This window comes from Sapajus apella, unplaced genomic scaffold (assembly GCF_009761245.1).
Source record: "Sapajus apella isolate SASKATOON/1434 unplaced genomic scaffold, GSC_monkey_1.0 scaffold32, whole genome shotgun sequence".
In the NCBI taxonomy this organism is placed as follows: Eukaryota; Metazoa; Chordata; class Mammalia; order Primates; family Cebidae; genus Sapajus; species Sapajus apella.
The window spans coordinates 6,410,167-6,427,394 of NW_022436972.1; the positions used below are offsets into that span (position 1 = coordinate 6,410,167).

The 17,228-nt window shown below is 37.6% G+C and overlaps 1 protein-coding gene across 6 annotated transcripts in view; it reads left to right on the top strand.

Moving 5' to 3' along the window:
- Nucleotides 1–17,228, top strand: part of PDS5B (PDS5 cohesin associated factor B) — a 189,788-nt gene that overhangs the window by 85,579 nt on the left and 86,981 nt on the right. For all 6 annotated transcript variants that reach the window (XM_032294443.1, XM_032294448.1, XM_032294446.1 and 3 more), the window contains exons 10-12: nt 948–1,042; nt 13,342–13,487; nt 16,765–16,916. In XM_032294443.1, the coding sequence (XP_032150334.1) occupies nt 948–1,042; nt 13,342–13,487; nt 16,765–16,916 (393 nt within the window). The remainder of the gene's footprint in view (nt 1–947; nt 1,043–13,341; nt 13,488–16,764; nt 16,917–17,228) is intronic.

Below are 17,228 nucleotides of genomic sequence, written 5' to 3' on the forward strand. Positions count from 1 at the left end.
ACATTCTGTGATAAAGTACTGTATACAGACTTTGAACATCAGTGGTTGAGAGACAGCTAAACACCATGTGTTTCTTGACAGAAGAACACAGTTGCCATCTATGGTATTTTGGTAGTCTGGCTAAAAAAATCATTGACCCAAATATGATCAAGTCGTTACATCCAACTACTAATTGACAGCATTTAGGAGAGAGAGGAGCCTGTTAATTGACATCAGAATGAATCAGTTAACAAAATCTAAATTATGGAATAAAAGCATATATACACACAGCAGTTGCTCTAGCAAATTACAGGAAAAAAGTTGGAGGGAAAATAAAATATTAAAAGAGGCTCAAGTGACATGTCAGCCAAATAATTTTAACTTTTCAGGGATACATATTTACATATGTAGCACAAAAAGTGGCTTTGCCATTAGTGGCAATGTAATAATTGTGATGATTAATTGGATAGCAGTAATTTGGGTACGCTTTTAGAGTCATGTAATATAAAATAGTATAGGTTTTGGTGTGAGATCTGCCATACATTAGTGAATGCCCTATATTTAAAAAGGAATACTTGAAGGAAAGTTTTCTTTCAAGCATAGTTTGGGATTTATGATGTTTCTATGAACTATATATACACACTTGCCATAAATAGATGTATTTGAAAGTATAATATTTATAGGAATCTTTTTGTAATTCTTATATTTGAACTAAATGTATGTGGTTTGATCAGTTTCCTTAAGATGACATTGTTCTCACAGGAGATTGCCGTAGTTTATATAGAGGTTCCAGAGCATTCAGACATACATATCAGAAACTTTGTTAAAATGGTTTGGTTCTACTTTGCATTTTCCTTCATAAGCTGTTTTTTCTTTAATTATAGAAATATGTATAAATTGGGTACAGATTTAATGCATGTCTATTTTTCTTATTTTAAAGATCACTCTGTGCCGTTGTATTTTATCAGGTTTAATGATATCCATGTACCAATCCGCCTGGAATGTGTGAAATTTGCTAGCCATTGTCTCATGAACCATCCTGATTTAGCAAAGGATTTAACAGGTACTATATATATGTAACAGCAAATATTATTAAATGCACTTCAGTGGAAAAAAATAAGTTTTATAGCGGAAAAATCCCTTTTTTGGGGGGCGGTAGGTGAAGTCTTGTTTCATTTCAAAGTCATGGAAGTTGTTCTCTGAAGGTAGATTTTTTTCTTTTAAATAGAGACAAGGTCTCGCTATGTTGCCCAAGCTTGCCTAGAACTCTTGAGCTCAAGCTGTCCTTCTGCCTTGGCCTCCCAAAGTGCTGGGATTACAGGTGTGAGTCACTGTGCTCCGCCTGAAGCTAGAATTTCTACACCATATTTCCTACTTTGGCTGGAAGCATCTATGAAATGCCTGTCTCCAGGAACGATTTTCTTTTTTTAAGGATAATTCTAAAATTATTTTAGACATTTGTATTTGAACAGGTCTTGATTTTGACTAGATTATAAGACTAATGTTCTTTAAAATTTTAAGAACTTAGGTGAGGCATGGTAAACTAATTTAGCCATGTTAAGTGGAGGTGTATCATTAGAGAAATATGTATAAGCATAAGGTAGTTCAGAACGTTGCATTTGTGTAGTAATGAGAATGTATCTATTACTGTTCTGTTAAATTTCTTAAAATTACAAAATAGTGGCCGGGCGCGGTGGCTCAAGCCTGTAATCCCAGCACTGTGGGAGGCCGAGGCGGGTGGATCACAAGGTCAAGAGATCGAGACCATCCTGGTCAACATGGTGAAACCCCGTCTCTACTAAAAATACAAAAAATTAGCTGGGCATGGTGGCGCGTGCCTGTAATCCCAGCTACTCAGGAGGCTGAGGCAGGAGAATTGCCTGAACCCGGGAGGCGGAGGTTGCGGTGAGCCGAGATCGCGCCATTGCACTCCAGCCTGGGTAACATGAGTGAAACTCCGTCTCAAAAAAAAAAAAAAAAAAAAAAATTACAAAATAGTTCAGAAAATACAGACGATATAACAACCACTTATGTCTTCCTTACAAATGTTAGCATTTGCTGTATTTTCTTAAGAGGGTTAAAAAAATTATACTTGAAATACTCCTTAGAGATAGTTCTCCTTTCTATGTTTACAGAGGGCATCACTGCTGAATTTGGTCTGCAACCTGTTTATGTTTTTATAACTATGCCACATGTGTATCTGTTTACAAGTTATATTTAGTATTGCCATGAATTTAAAAATTTCATTGAAACAATATTATTTGAATTTGATTGTGTTGAACTTATTTCTACTGTCTTACATGTTTCATTTTTTTCTTTGCATCTTTTTTCTATTTGCTGCTCTTCTGTTTGATTATCTTATTTTTCTTTTTCTCAATGAGCTCAAAAGGTTACATTCTTTTGTGTTTTTGTTGTGTAATTAATGACATCTAAAGTGAATCAGAACTTTCTAGCTTTTTTTTGAGTGATAAAGGACTAGATATCTTTAACTCATCATTTTCTCATCTTTCACATTGTTTCAGTCATTAGCTCTTTTTTTAAACATTCCTAACTTACTGTACATTTTTAACTGCTGCTTTTTTTACAGTCTTGCCTACTATTGCTTTTTAAATTCTACTACTGAGTTTCTGATAAAGTCACAACATATATCATTTGTGATATTTTAATCAGCGTTTGCTATAGTAATCCTTTCAGATTTGCTGAACTGTTATTTTTCAGATCTGAAACAGCAGATATTGGCTGGCTGCAGTGGCTCACGCCTGGAATCCTGGCACTTTGGGAAGCCGAGGCGGGTGGGTCACCTGAGGTCAGGAGTTTGAGACCAGGCTGACCGATATGATGAGACCCCGTCTCTACTAAAAATGTAAAAATTTGCCCGGCTTGGTGGCAGGCGCCTGTACCCAGCTACTTGGGAGGGTGAGACAGGAGAATCGCTTGAACCTGGGAGGCAGAGGTTGCAGTGAGCTGAGATTGTGCCATTGCACTCCAGCCTGGGCAACAAGAGTGAAATTCTGTCTCAAAAACAAAAAACACAGCAGATATTTTACCAGTTTTATCCTTTTTGGGAGGCATCCCACTTGGAGCTTTCTAATTTCCTGCTCACATCTGTACTGCTTAGACTGCTTGCTCTGAGCTTCTGCTATACAGCATTAATCTTAGGGTCATCCTCGCATCTTTGCTCTCCCCTTCCATCCATCTCCTTCTTTTTCCCCTCCTTTCCTCTTCATCTGTGTGCGTGTGTGTGTGTGTCTGTTTCTCTACCTCGCCTTTCTTTTTCCCTGTTTCTCTGGATGTTCCTTTTTCTTTAGCATCCTTTTCTTGTGTTGCCAATACGATATTTTCTCTGAGAGTGTAAATGGTAGTTTTTTGGGGAATTTTTCTTTTTCTTCCAAAATGTCTGTTTCTTGCTAATTTGTTGTTGTTTTTTTCCCCTCACCTTTTATTTGCTTTTGTCTTTGTTTTCCATGTTAAAGGCTTTCCTCAAATGATTTGCAATCCGTGGCCATCTGCTCATTATTAAGAGTTGAGGGGGCTAAATAAAAAGCTGTTTGGAAAGCCCTGAGTATATGCTTTCCTCAAATGATTGGCCATCTGTGGCTTTCTGCTTGTGATTAAGAGTGGAGAACTAAATAAAAAGCTGTAAACTGTTTGGAACACTCTGAGTATATGGTTGGGTCTGTCAACTTTGAACTACACTTTTGGGTGATCAGGTTGAACTGTTTGTCGGGAACACTTAGTTTAGATACTTCCTCTTCAACCTGTCAAATTTCCAATACAAGAATATCTTTTTTTTTTTAATTTTTAATTTTATTTTACTTTAAGTTCTGGGGTACATGTGCAGATCATGCAGGGTTGTTGCATAGGTGCATACATAACCAGGTGGTTTGCTGCCTCTATTCCCCCTTCATCTTTATCCAACATTTCTCCCCATGTTATTTCTCCCTGCTGTCCCTCCCGTACTGCCCCCTCCCCCCCCACTGCCCCAGTGTGTGATGCTCCTCTCCCTGAGTCCATGTGTTCTCATTGTTCAACACCCACCTATGAGTAAGAACATGTGGTATTTGGTTTTCTGTTCTTGTGTCAGTTGCTGAGAATGATGGTTTCCAGATTCACCCAAGTCCCTGCAAAGAACACGAACTCATCGTTTTTTATGGCTGCGTAGTATTCCATGGTGTATATGTGCCACATTTTCTTTGTCCAGGTTCCAGGTCTTTGCTGTTGTACACAGGGCTGCAGTGAACATACGTGTGTATGTGTCTTTATAATAGAATGATTTATAGGCCTTTGGGTATATACCCAGTAATGGGATTGCTGGGTCAAATGGAATTTCTATTTCTAGATCCTTGAGAAATCGCCATACTGCCTTCCACAATGGTTGAACTAATTTACACTCCCACCAACAGTGTAAAAGTGGTCCTATTTCTCCACATCCTCTCCAGCATTTGCTTTCTCCAGATTGTTTAATGATCACCATTCTAACTGGCATGAGATGATACCTCAATGTGGTTTTGATTTGCATTTCTGTAATAACCAGTGATGATGAACATTTTTTCATATGTTTCTTGGCCTCATAAATGTCTTCTTTTGAAAAGTGTCTGTTCATATCTTTTGCCCACTTTTGAATGGGTTTGTTTGTTTGTTTTGTATATCTGTTTTAGTTCTTTGTAGATTCTGGATATTAGTCCTTTGTCAGATGGGTAGATTGCAAAAATTTTTTCCCATTCAATTGGTTGCCGATTTGCTCTAATGATAGTTTCTTTTGCTGTTCAGAAGCTCTGAAGTTTAATTAGATCCTGTTTGTCTTTCTTGGCTTTTGTTGTCATTGCTTTTGGTGTTTTATTCATGAAGTCCCTGCCTATGCCTATGTCCTGGATGGTTTTGCCTACATTTTCTTCTAGAGTTTTTATGGTGTTAGGTTTTATGTTTAAATCTTTACTCCATCTGGAGTTAATTTTAGTGTAAGGTGTCAGAAAGTGGTCCAGTTTCTGCTTTCTGCGCATGGCTAGCCAGTTTTCCCAACACCATTTATTAAACAGGGAGTCCTTTCCCTATTGCTTGTTTTTGTCAGGTTTGTCCAAGATCAGATGGTTGTAGATGTGTGGTGTTGCTTCCGAGGCTTCTGTTCTGTTCCATTGGTCTGTGTCTCTGTTTTGGTACCAATACCATGCTGTTTTGATTACTGTTGCCTTGTAGTATAGTTTGAGCTCTGGCAGTGTGATGCCTCTGGCTTTGTTGTTTTTTTTTTTTTTTTTTTTTTGCTTAGGATTGTCTTGGCTATATGGGCTCTGTTGTGGTTCCATGTGAAGTTTAAAGCGTTTTTTTCCAGTTCTGTGAAGAAGGTCATTGGTAGTTTGATGGGGATGGCGTTGAATCTGTACATTACTTCAGGCAGTATTGCCGTTTCCACAATATTGATTCTTCCTAACCATGAGTATGGAATGTTTTTCCATCTGTTTGTGTCCTCTCTTATTTCGTTAAGCAGTGGTTTGTAGTTCTTCTTGAAGAGGTCCTTTACATCCTTTGTTAGTTGTATTCCTAGGTATTTTGTTTTCTTTTTAGCAATTGTGAATGGCAGTTTGTTCTTGATTTGGCCCTCTTTAAGTCTGTTATTGGTGTATAAGAATGCTTGTGGTTTCTGCACATTGATTTTGTATCTTAAGACTTTGCTGAAGTTGCTTATCAGTTTAAGGAGATTTTGGGCTAAGAGGTTGGGGTCTTCTAAATATACAGTCATGCCGTCGCCAATGGAGAAAGTTTGGCTTCCTCCTTTCCTAATTGAATACTCTTTATTTTTCTTGCCTGATTGCTTTGGCTAGAACTTCCAATACTATATTGAATAGGAGTGGTGAGAGGGCATCCTTGTCTTGTGCCAGATTTCAAAGGGAATGCTTCCAGCTTTTGCCCTTTCAGTATGATATTGGCTATAGGTTTGTCACAAATAGCTTTTATTATTTTATGACATGTTCCATTGATACCTAGTTTATTGAGAGTTTTTAGCATGAAGGGCTGTTGAATTTTGTTGAAGGCATTCTTTACATCTATTGAGATAATCACGTGGTTTTTGTCTTTGGTTCTGTTTATGTGATGGATTACGTTTATGGACTTGTGTATGTTGAACCGCCTTGCACCCCCGGGATGAAGCCTACTTGATCGTGATGAATAAGCTTTTTGATTTGCTGTTGCATTCAGTTTGCCAGTATTAAAGATTTTTGCGTCAGTGTTCATCATGGATATTGGCCTGAAGTTTTCTTTTTTTGTTGAATCTCTGCCTGGTTTTGGTATCAGGATGATGTTGGTCTCATAGAATGACTTAGGGAGGATTCCTTGTTTTTGTATTGTTCATATGGTTTCAGAAGGAATGAACCAGGTCCTCTTTGTACGTCTGGCAGACTTTGGCTATAAACCCGTCTGGACCTGGACTTTTTTTGGTTGGTAGGCTATTGATTGCTCCCTCTACTTCAGCCCTTGTTCTTGGTCTATTTAGGGTTTCAACTTTTTCCTGGTTTAGTCTTGGGAAGGTGCAAGTGTCCAGGAATTTATCCATTTCTTCCAAGTTTACTGGTTTATGTTCATAGAGCTATTTGTCATAATCTCTGATGGTAGTTTGTATTTCTGCGGAATCAGTGGTCATATCCCCTTTATCATTTTTTATTGCATCTGTTTGATTCTTCTCTCTCTTTTTTTTTATTAGTCTGGCTAGTGGTCTATTTTGTTGATCTTTTCAAAAAACCAGCTCCTGGATTTATTAATTTTTTGAAGGGTTTTTTGTGTCTCTATCTCCTTCAGTTCTGCTCTGATCTTAGTTATTTCTTGTCTTCTGCTAGCTTTTGAGTTTTTTTAATCTTGCTCCTCTAGCTCTTTCAATTTTGATGATAGGGTGTCGATTTTAGATCTTCCCTTGTTTCTCATGTGGGCATTTATTGCTATAAATTTCCCTCTTGACATTGCTTTAAAGGTGTCCCAGAGATTCTGGTAAGTTGTGTCTTCATTCTGATTGGTTTCGAAGAACATCTTTATTTCTGCCTTCGTTTCATTGTTTATCCATTCGGCACTCAGAAGCAAGTTGTTGAGTTTCCAAGTAGTTGTGCAGATTTGAGTGAGTTTCTTAATCCAGAGTTCTAATCTGGTTGTACTGTGGTCTGATAGACGGTTTGTTATGATTTCTGTTCTTTTGCATTTGCCAAGGAGTGATTTGCTTCCAATTATGTGGTCAATTTTAGAGTAAGTGTTTTGTGGTGCTGAGAAGAATGTAAATTCTGTGGATTTGGGGTAGAGAATTCTGTATATGTCTGTTAGGTCCGCTTGGTCCAGCTGTTCATTCAAGTCCTGGATGTCCTTGTTAATTTTCTGTCTCATTGATCTGTCTAGTATTGACAGTGGAGTGTTGAAGTCTCCCACTATTATTGTGTGGGAGTCTAAATCTCCTTTTAGGTTGTTAAGAACTTGCTTTATGTATCTGGGTACTTAACTGGAAGTTAAAGGCTAGTTACTAATGTGTTTGGGAAAAGAATGATGGGTTTCTGCATTCACATTTCAGATTAGTTGTCACATAATTCCCTTTTGGGGTATGGTATCCATGCCAGTTGTTTAGTGCTACTGTTTATTTTATTTTATTTTTGAGACAGAGTCTCACACTGTCACCCAGGCTGTAGTGCAGTTGCACCATCTCAGCTCACTGCAGTCTCCTCCTCCTGGGTTCAGTCAATTCTCCTGCCTCAACCTCCCGAGTAGCTAGGACTACAGGCATGCGCCACCACGCTTAGCTAATTTTTTGGTATTTTTAGTAGAGATGGGTTTCACAGTTTTGGCCAGGATGGTCTCGGTCTCCTGACCTTGTGAGCCACCCACCTCGGCCTCCCAGAGTGCTGAGATTACAGGCGTTAGCCACTGTGCCTGGCCTATTTATTTATTTTTATAGAATTTATCTCCAGACTTCTTTTGGTGTGGAATAGGGATAATCTTCTAGATGACTTTCTCAAACAGCTTTCGCCTAATCCTTCGTTCTCTTCCTTGTTTTAAGATCCAGAGGGACTTGTTGCTAGTCCCTCTGCCTTTTGAAGAGTGTAGTATATACTGAGTTGGTTCACCTGTTTTTCCTCTACTGGCATAGGATTTTGTTTTCTTGGGAATCCAAGGTTGGTTGTATTTGTTCATCTGTTTTTCAGAGCCTTTTTTTTTTTTTCTTCTTGTCTCTTACTTGTTTATACCATTCCCATGGATTTGTTCTCCAAAGTATTTAGGTGTGTTATATCTCCAAAATATTTTAAATTTTATCATTCATCTTTAAGGAGCTTAATGAATTTTAAGTAATTCAGCATGCAATAATTGTTCACATTTCTCTTAAAATTTATCTTTTTTCTAGAAAATAATTTTAGTGATGTATAATCAAAATGATAATATTTATTCACACTACATTATTATTTTCATGCTTTCATTTTAGATTTTGAGTTTTTTAAGAGTAAGGTTTATTGCTTAGTTGTCATTTTAAAATTGTTTTTTAAGAGACAGGGTCTTACTGTGTTGCCCAAGCTGATTTTGAATATTTTTTATTGAAATATTTAAATCATGTTTTTCACTTATTCAGTAAAAGCAGACCCCTGCGTTTTGCTGTTGCCATTGTGTAGCAGTGTGCACCATTTTGATTTGTACATGGCTAAATAGAGTTTCTCTTTCATTGAACTTGCTGTCATGTTAGGTTTACATAGGCCAAAGGATTTATACTGACTGAGCAGGAGAGAGGCAATGCTAGGAATATCCTGCCAGTGTATACCTTTCCTGCTTAGGCTCATATTGGTTTCCCGTCTCCTCTTTCCCAGTAGCCTTAGAGAGGCAGTCTCCTTGCTTTTTTACTTCTACTCCCTATTACTGCAGATGACAGTTTGCTTTATCTTTCTGTTATCTTATTCTGTAGAAGATTCTTTCTCCCCTACCTGAAATATGGTGGCAGGTTTCAGAGGTTTTCACTGCTAGAGAAAGTGATAAAAGTATAAGACTAATAAAGCAAACCTTGCTTTTGTTTCAAAGAGTGATACTTGAGGCGGGGCTTGGTGGCCTACGCCTGTAATCCCAGCACTTTGGGAAGCTGAGGTGGGCGGGTCACTTGAGGTCAGGAGTTTGAAACCAGCCTGGCCAACATGGTGAAACCCTGTCTCTACTAAAAAATACAAAAATTAGCCAGGCGTAGTGGTGTACGCCTGTAATTCCAGCTATTCAGGAGGTGGAGGCAGGAGAATTGCTTGAACCCAAGAGGCAGAGGTTGCAGTGAGCCAAGATTACGCCATTGCCCTCCAGCCTGGGCGGTAGAGCAAGATTCAGTCTCAAAAGAAAAAGAAAGAGTGAGGCTTTGATTTTTTATCAGTCGTAATCACATCTTCAGTTATTTTATTTTAAACCTCATATACCCTGTTCCATTTTAATTTCCTCCGGCTTCATTCCTGACTAGCAGAATCATTTCACTTTCTCCATGTGAACCTTATACTGTAGTGCTTCTCAGCCTCATCAGACCAGTAACTCCCTTTTTAAGCAAATAATTTGTAATTCTGCCTTCGAGATCCTTAAATAAAGTGGATAGATAAAACAATTCACTTAAAAAAGCTTAAAAAAGTCAATTGCCCATATTGTAGTATACAGGAGAAGCAAAAGGGAAGTAGTTTATAATAAAATAGTATATATTTTGATATTTAAATGTTTGGATATGACACATAGAGATAACAAATGCCTCCACAAGTTTCTCACTTAGTTATTCTATGCCACAGGGGATATAGAAAGCTCTGTGAATCCTAATTGGTAGGTTATTTGGATGACTACCTGGACAGCTAACCCAGATTTATCTATATTTTAAGAGAAAATATCAGAGTCTGTTCTACAGTCTCTTTTTTTAACTTAAAAAAAGAAGTGTAGTTAACTTAGATCCTCAGTGTTCAGTTTGACATGTTTGATGATACAGTGAATTTCCATGATGCCAAAAAGTACTCCTATATCCCTTTCTAGTTAGTTCTCTGACCACTTTTTGATTTCTAAATCTGTAGGTTAGTTTTACCTGTTTTTGAATTTCATATATGTTGAGTTGTACAATGTATTCTATTCTTTTTGAGGATGGGGAATGGAGAGAGTTCTGGGTGCTTTCACATAACATGTTTTTGAAATTTACCCTGTACTGTTAATTTATTCTTTATTACTATTTTGTTGTATGAATATACCATAATTTGTTTACCCACTTCTTTTGGTGGCTGTCTGGGTTGTTTTATATTTGGGGCTATTAATAGTGTTACTGTGAATAGTTTTGTGCAAGTATTTCGGTGGACTTATGTTTTTATTTCTTTTTGAAAACAGGAACGAAATTGCTGGTCATAGTGTATGTACATGTTTGACTTTATAAGAGACGATGAAACAGTTCTCCATATTAGTTTTACTATTTTACATTTGTACCAGCAGTGAATGAGGGTTCCAGTCATTTAGCATCCTTGACAACATTTTGTGTTTTCTTTTTGTTTTTGACCATTTTTATAGGTTGTTAACTATTTTACATGTTTTCAGTGTTCTTTCTGGAAATAAGCTTGTTTATTGTTTTCCTTCCCATTTGGGTTTTATCCTTTTTCTTTGTCCTGTGACATTTACTACTTGTCCATCTGCCAAAATTTTGTTGACACATCTTTTGCTGTGATCTCTTCTCTTGTGATCACTTCTCTTGTTATTTGTCCCTTTTAAAAACATGTTTTTTTTTTTTTTGGAGACAGAGTCTCGCTCTGTCGCCAGGCTGGAGTGCAGTGGTATGATCCCGGCTCACTGCAACTTCCGTTTTCCAGTTTCAAGCAATTCTCCTGCCTCAGCCTCCCGAGTAGCTGGGACCACAGGCATGCACCACCATGCCCGGCTAATTTTTTGTACTTTTAGTAGAGATGGGGTTTCACCATGTTGGCCAGGATGGTCTCAATCTCTTGACCTCGTGATCTGCCTGCCTTGGCCTCGAAAGTGCTGGGATTACAGGCATAAAAAACGTTTTAAATTTTTTTTGGAGACAACAGTTTCACTCTGTCACCCAGGCTGGAGTACAGTGCCATGATCTTGGCTCACTACAACCTCTGCCTCCTGAGTTCAAGCGATTCTCCTGCCTCAGCCTCCTGAGCAGTTGGGACTACAGCTGTGTGCCACCACATCCGGCTATTTTTTTTTGAATTTTTAGTAGAGATGGGGTTTCACCATGTTGGCCAGGCTAGCCTCCTGGCCTCAAGTGGTCTACCCACTTCATCCTCCCAAAGTGCTGAGATTATAGGTGTGAGACACCGCACTCAGCCTTTTAAATGTTTTTTTGTTTTTTGTTTTTTTCTTTTTTATTTGAGACAGAGTTTCTCTTGTTGCCCAGGCTGGAGGGCAATGGCACTATCTCGGCGCACTGCAACCTCCGCTTCCTGGGTTCAAGTGATTCTCCTGCCTCACCCTCCGAAGTAGCTGGGATCACAGGCATGTGCCACCATGCCCGGCTAATTTTTTGTATTTTTAGTAGTGATGGGGTTTCTCCATATTTGTCAGACTAATCTTGAACTCCCAACCTCAGGTGATCCACCCTCCTTGGCCTCCCAAAGTGCTGGTATTACAGGTGTGAGCCACCACACCTGGCCTTAAATTTTTTTTAATTAGGAGTGAGCAGAGTTAAATATGTGTGACATAAACACACCTTTGTCTTACTTTTTGCTCGACAGTATGTTTGTGAGATTCATCCTTGTGCCTTGAGCCAAAATTTAAAGGACATAGCCGTATTGTGAAAGTTATGTAGATGCTTTGTCATGCTAACCTCTGATAATTTGATCTATCTTCTCTGTTATCTCTTCTCCTTACAGTTAATATCTGTGCATTAATAGCTCTGTGTATACCTATTTAACATGAGTGACTAGATTTAGGGAAATTAGGATGTATCTTAAAATTGGTGTATCATTTTTTTCCCTTTCTTAGTGACACATAAAATAATACGTATTGCATTTGAAACAAGTACAATGATGAACTTGATCTGTTTAACATGTTCCATTTGAAGTCATAATACTAAAAACTTTCTTTACTGGGTTAGGTAAGATAACATTTGTGTTTCTTTAGAAGATTTTTTTTTTTTTTTTAAGATCACAAGATATTTTTTACTTTAAGAATAGTTTTTACCGGTAGAGAATGCCCAAATTGAAGGGGTTAAGACCTGGGCATTAGTTTTATGGTATTTCTGTTGTACTTATCTGTTTAACTGTTAATTTATAGAGAAAGTAAATCTACTCCAGTTATAAGCAGTGTTTATATAGATAGGCATGACTGTTTTTGCTAATGCATATTCAAACAACCAAATTTTATCTTACTGGTTCCATAATAAAAGATGAATAATATTTTATTTGTTAAATTTATGCTCAGTTGTGTTTCCTCTTCCTTAAGCTTAAGATAACATTACTGAAGTTAATGTCCCTCCTTTCACTCAGTGCCATGTGAAGAACTCCATGTTTTTGGTTTTAACAACTTCCTTCAATCACTCATAATTGTTACATCTTTTTCATTTTTTTCTATCTGCTCTTTGCCTTCTCTTGGTTCGGTTAAGTGAAACTGCTTTATGATCTTAGTGTCCTATTTCTTGGCAGCTAGTATCTCAATTTTATTCTTTCAGTAACCTTAATCTGGGTTGCCCTCAAGGTCTAGAAACTTGAGTATTCTTTTCCCAGTAGCACACTTGGCTTGAATATTGTATCATTTAAATGGAAAAAAAAAAAAAAAGTCAACGTTGATGCATCTCTCAGTTCATTTATATCTTTTGTTTAATTAATGAGGTTGGTGAATTTTTTTTGAGACGTAGTTTCACTCTTGTTGCTCAGGTTGGAGTGCAGTGGCGCAGTCTTGGCTCACTGCAAGCTCTGCCTCCCGTGTTCAAGCGATTGTCCTGCCTCAGCCTCCCAAGTAGCTGGGAGGATTACAGGCACCTGCCACCATGCCCAGCTAATTTTTGTATTTTTAGTAGAGATGGAGTTTTGCCATGTTGGCCAGGCTGGTCTTGAACTCCTGACCTCAGGTGATCCTCCCACCTCGGCCTCCCAAAGTGCTGGGATTACAGGTGTGAGCCACTGTTCCCGGCTAGGTTAGTGAATTTTTTCAAGTTCCTAATCTACCAAGTGGGGAGAAGGCTCTTACTACTCAATTAGATGTCACCACTGTGTTTTGACTGAAGAACTAATCTTCCTTCTTTCTTCCTTCTCTTTCTTTCCTGGCTCTTAATTTTCTTGATACTTCTCCTTAGGTACTGTTTTGCTAAGGCTTGTTTTCAGAGGTGTCATGCAGTCTTTTAAAAACATTTTGGTTGTTAAAGTTTCCATTGTAATAAAATAAAATCTTATCTTTCAGAGTATCTTAAAGTGAGGTCACATGACCCTGAGGAAGCTATTAGACATGATGTTATTGTGTCAATAGTTACAGCTGCTAAAAAGGATATTCTTCTGGTCAATGATCACTTACTTAATTTTGTGAGAGAGAGAACATTAGACAAACGGGTAAGTACGAATAAGTAATTATTAATAAGTTTTCATTTTTAATACTTGAAGTTTAACAGTATTTGAAAATATTGAGATTTAAATGTAATTAGCCTTTTTTTTGGGGGGGAGGCATTTTAATATTTAAAATTAACTTTATGAGGTTTTACTTTTTAAAATTAAATTGTATCGGCCAGGCGCGGTGGCTCAAGCCTGTAATCCCAGCGCTGTGGGAGGCCGAGGCGGGTGGATCACGAGGTCAAGAGATCGAGACCATCCTGGTCAACATGGTGAAACCCCGTCTCTACTAAAAATACAAAAAATTAGCTGCGCATGGTGGCGCGTGCCTGTAATCCCAGCGACTCAGGAGGCTGGGGCAGGAGAATTGCCTGAACCCGGGAGGCGGAGGTTGCAGTGAGCCGAGATCGTGCCATTGCACTCCAGCCTGGGTAACAAGAGCGAAACTCCGTCTCAAAAAAAAAAAAAAAAAAAAAAAATTGTATCAGTTTTTCTTTATTAAGATATTTGTTCCAATCATAACATAAAGCAGCTCTTAATGGTAGTCAGATATTTGGCCTGTATACCAGTGTTAATGGTAACAGACTTTTGTAAAGGTCTGAGACACAACTTCTCTTACATTGTTGACTCTTTTTTCTTTCTCCTTTCATGGCTATTGTTATATAAGTATGAATTGGTAGTTGTCTAATTGGTTGTATTATAATTAACATGGAATAGAAAATGAAAGATGTTTTCAACTTAGCAAAGCTAAACTCAATAGAGTACTATGCTTCTAGCCTATTTTCTGTTACTTCAATCCAGCTTTTTTGAATGAGCACCCACTAGCCCCACTCACATTTATCAATAAACTTCTGGAGAGAGGACTGTGTCTTGTTATGTTTTTGTTTCATATTGCATGGAATATATTAGGTGCTCAGGAAATACTTTAATAAATGTTCATTCCGTTCTCCTCCTGATTGCCATAATGGCATCTAAGCCTCATTTAGGCATAAGAGTAATTTTGGTGAAGGATTAGAGCCTTTAACTTATTTAAGCACTAATTAGCAACGAAAGTGGGAGGCCTTGCCTATTGATTGTTGGAATAGCTTTGACTAGGTAAATTATTTAAAACATTGTAACAGGTTGATCGTGCCATCTCCCTTGTTAATACTGTCTTTGATAATGCTGGTTGTGGGTGGAGGATACATGGGCCAGAAGCACATGGTTTTCCCTTCAAATCTATAGGTATCCAGAACAATTTATTTTAACTGATAAATGTAGACTTATCTTTATTGAATATTTCGTTGTGGCATTAATCAGTGAAAAGGGCCAAAAGGCATGAAGAGGGAAGGATATTTGCATTGTTCATAGGATAATAGCCTTCTAAATAACCTTTTTCTCAGGTAGGCTTAGAATTTGAACTGTTTTTGTGTATTGTTGGGATCATAATGTATATTTTTATTCATGTTATGTTCATTGTATGGTTGCTTGGTTCATTCACATAAAAATTGAGCACTGAAAAATAATTGACTATATACATGTTCTTGACAATATTAGCTATGATGTATCTTTAAATTCCCTTTGAAGAAGAGAGAATTAAAAGTTTGATATAACATAGGGAGTTAGAGATACAAAGTTTATATAAACAAATTTAAATCTCATTACAGCCTTGACATGGGCTCCAGCAGTTCTCCCACTTCAGCCTCCTGAGTAGGTGGGACTACAGATGCGTCCCACTATGCCTGGCCGTCTTGTCTTGTCTTTTCTTTTCTCTTCTCTTCTTTTCTTTTCCTTCTTTCTTTCTTTCCTGCCTGCCTCCCTCCCTCCCTCCCTCCCTCTCTCTCTCTCTCTTCTTTCTCTCTCTCTCTTTCTTCTTTCTCTCTCCTCTCTTTCTTTCTTCTTTCTTTCTCCTTCCTTCCTTCCTCCCTCCCTCCCTCCCTCCCTCCCTCCCTCCCTCCCTCCCTCCCTTCCTTCCTTCCTTCCTTCCTTCCTTCCTTCCTCCCTCCCTCCCTGTGTTGCCTAGGCTGGTCTCCAATCCTGGTCTCAAGCCATCCTCCCACCCTGGCCTCTCAAAGTGTTATACATGAGCCACCACAACTGGCCTGAAATCTTATTAGACTTTTAGAAGTCTTTTATTTCAATATGTAGTTGGTGGATTAATGAAATAAGAACTATTCTTAATATACTGTAATTAAGTGAAAGAAAAACCAAGGGAATAATTTGTTGCTATGAATGACAGACCATAGCAAAGAGAAAAGGACCACAAAGGAAAAAATTAATAATCTCTGCAAATTCATATTTTCAACATTACCAACTTCCTTTTGATTACAGTGCTGTGTTTATGTAAAATTAAAGAATGAACTTAAGATAATTAGTGTCAGATGCACTGTAACAAATATATACTTGTTTTAAAAAAGTTGAATACATTTCACTTATACTTCAACTCATTTCCCAGAGTTGACCAAATGGACCACTGATAAGTATCTTTACATTCAGCATTTGATAAAGCCAATATATATACCTTTAATACATCTTCATTACTATTATTATTTCTAATAGTATAAGTATGTTAAATATATACCACAATTTAGAAAAAATTTATGAGGGATGGGTCACAGTTTATCCTTTTAATTCTGTCTTTGCCTTTTAATGTTTGGTTGCTTGAGCTGGCTGCAGTGACTCATGTCTGTAATCCCAGCACATTAGGAGGCTGAGGTGGGAGGATCGCTTGAGGCCAGGAGTTCAAGACCAGTCTGGGCAACATAGTGAGACCCTGTTACTACAGAAATAAAAAATTAGCTAGGTGTGGCATTGTATGCTTGTAGTCCCAGTTACCTGGGAGGCTGAGGTGGGAGGATTGCTTGAGCCCAGGAGTTTGAGGCTTCAGTGAGTTGTGATTGCAGCACTTCACTCCAACCTGGGCAACAGAGACCCTGTCTCTTAAAAATGCTTGAACAAAAATTTTGGTAGCTTGTTTTTCCTTACCAATTTTAAGTAACAATATGTAGAGTGTGATTAGCTTTAGTTTTCAAGCATAGGTGATAGGTTTAAGACATTAAAGCATTAAAGTTCTTTATACATGTTGACTTGTCTCCCGTACTTTACATAGTAGAAATATTTATGGGATAGTTTTGTGCTTTTAAAAAATAAATATAGTAATTATAAATTGATGTTCCTTATCTGAGACTTGAAAAAAATGTATAAAGGGAAGGAAAACATAAAACTAGGAAACTAGACTTTTCCTTAATTTATATAATAGAAGCATTTTTACATTATAAATAAAACTTCTTTTGTTTTTAAGTGGAGAGTACGCAAAGAAGCCATGATGGGACTTGCCCAGATTTATAAGAAATATGCTTTACAATCAGCAGCTGGAAAAGATGCTGCAAAACAGATAGCGTGGATCAAAGACAAATTGCTACATATATATTATCAAAATAGTATTGATGATCGGTAAGTTAAGGATACCATAAATATTTGGTGACTTTGAATGTTTATAACTTGATTTATGCCAACTATTTTCTTTATGATCTTACACCCTTTCCTCAGTTTTTAGTACTAAGTAATGGTAGTGAGTGACTGGGCTCATTCCCACCAGCACCATAAATGAAGCAGTAATGTATATATAACTTTAGGGATCGGCACAGGTTTTACGTTCATTTTTATACAGTGTATTTGAACAGTAATATCTAAAAGTAGGAATGTGTATAATTACAATTTTAGTTTATAGGTAATTGTGTTACAAAGACTTCATTAGTTTTTTTC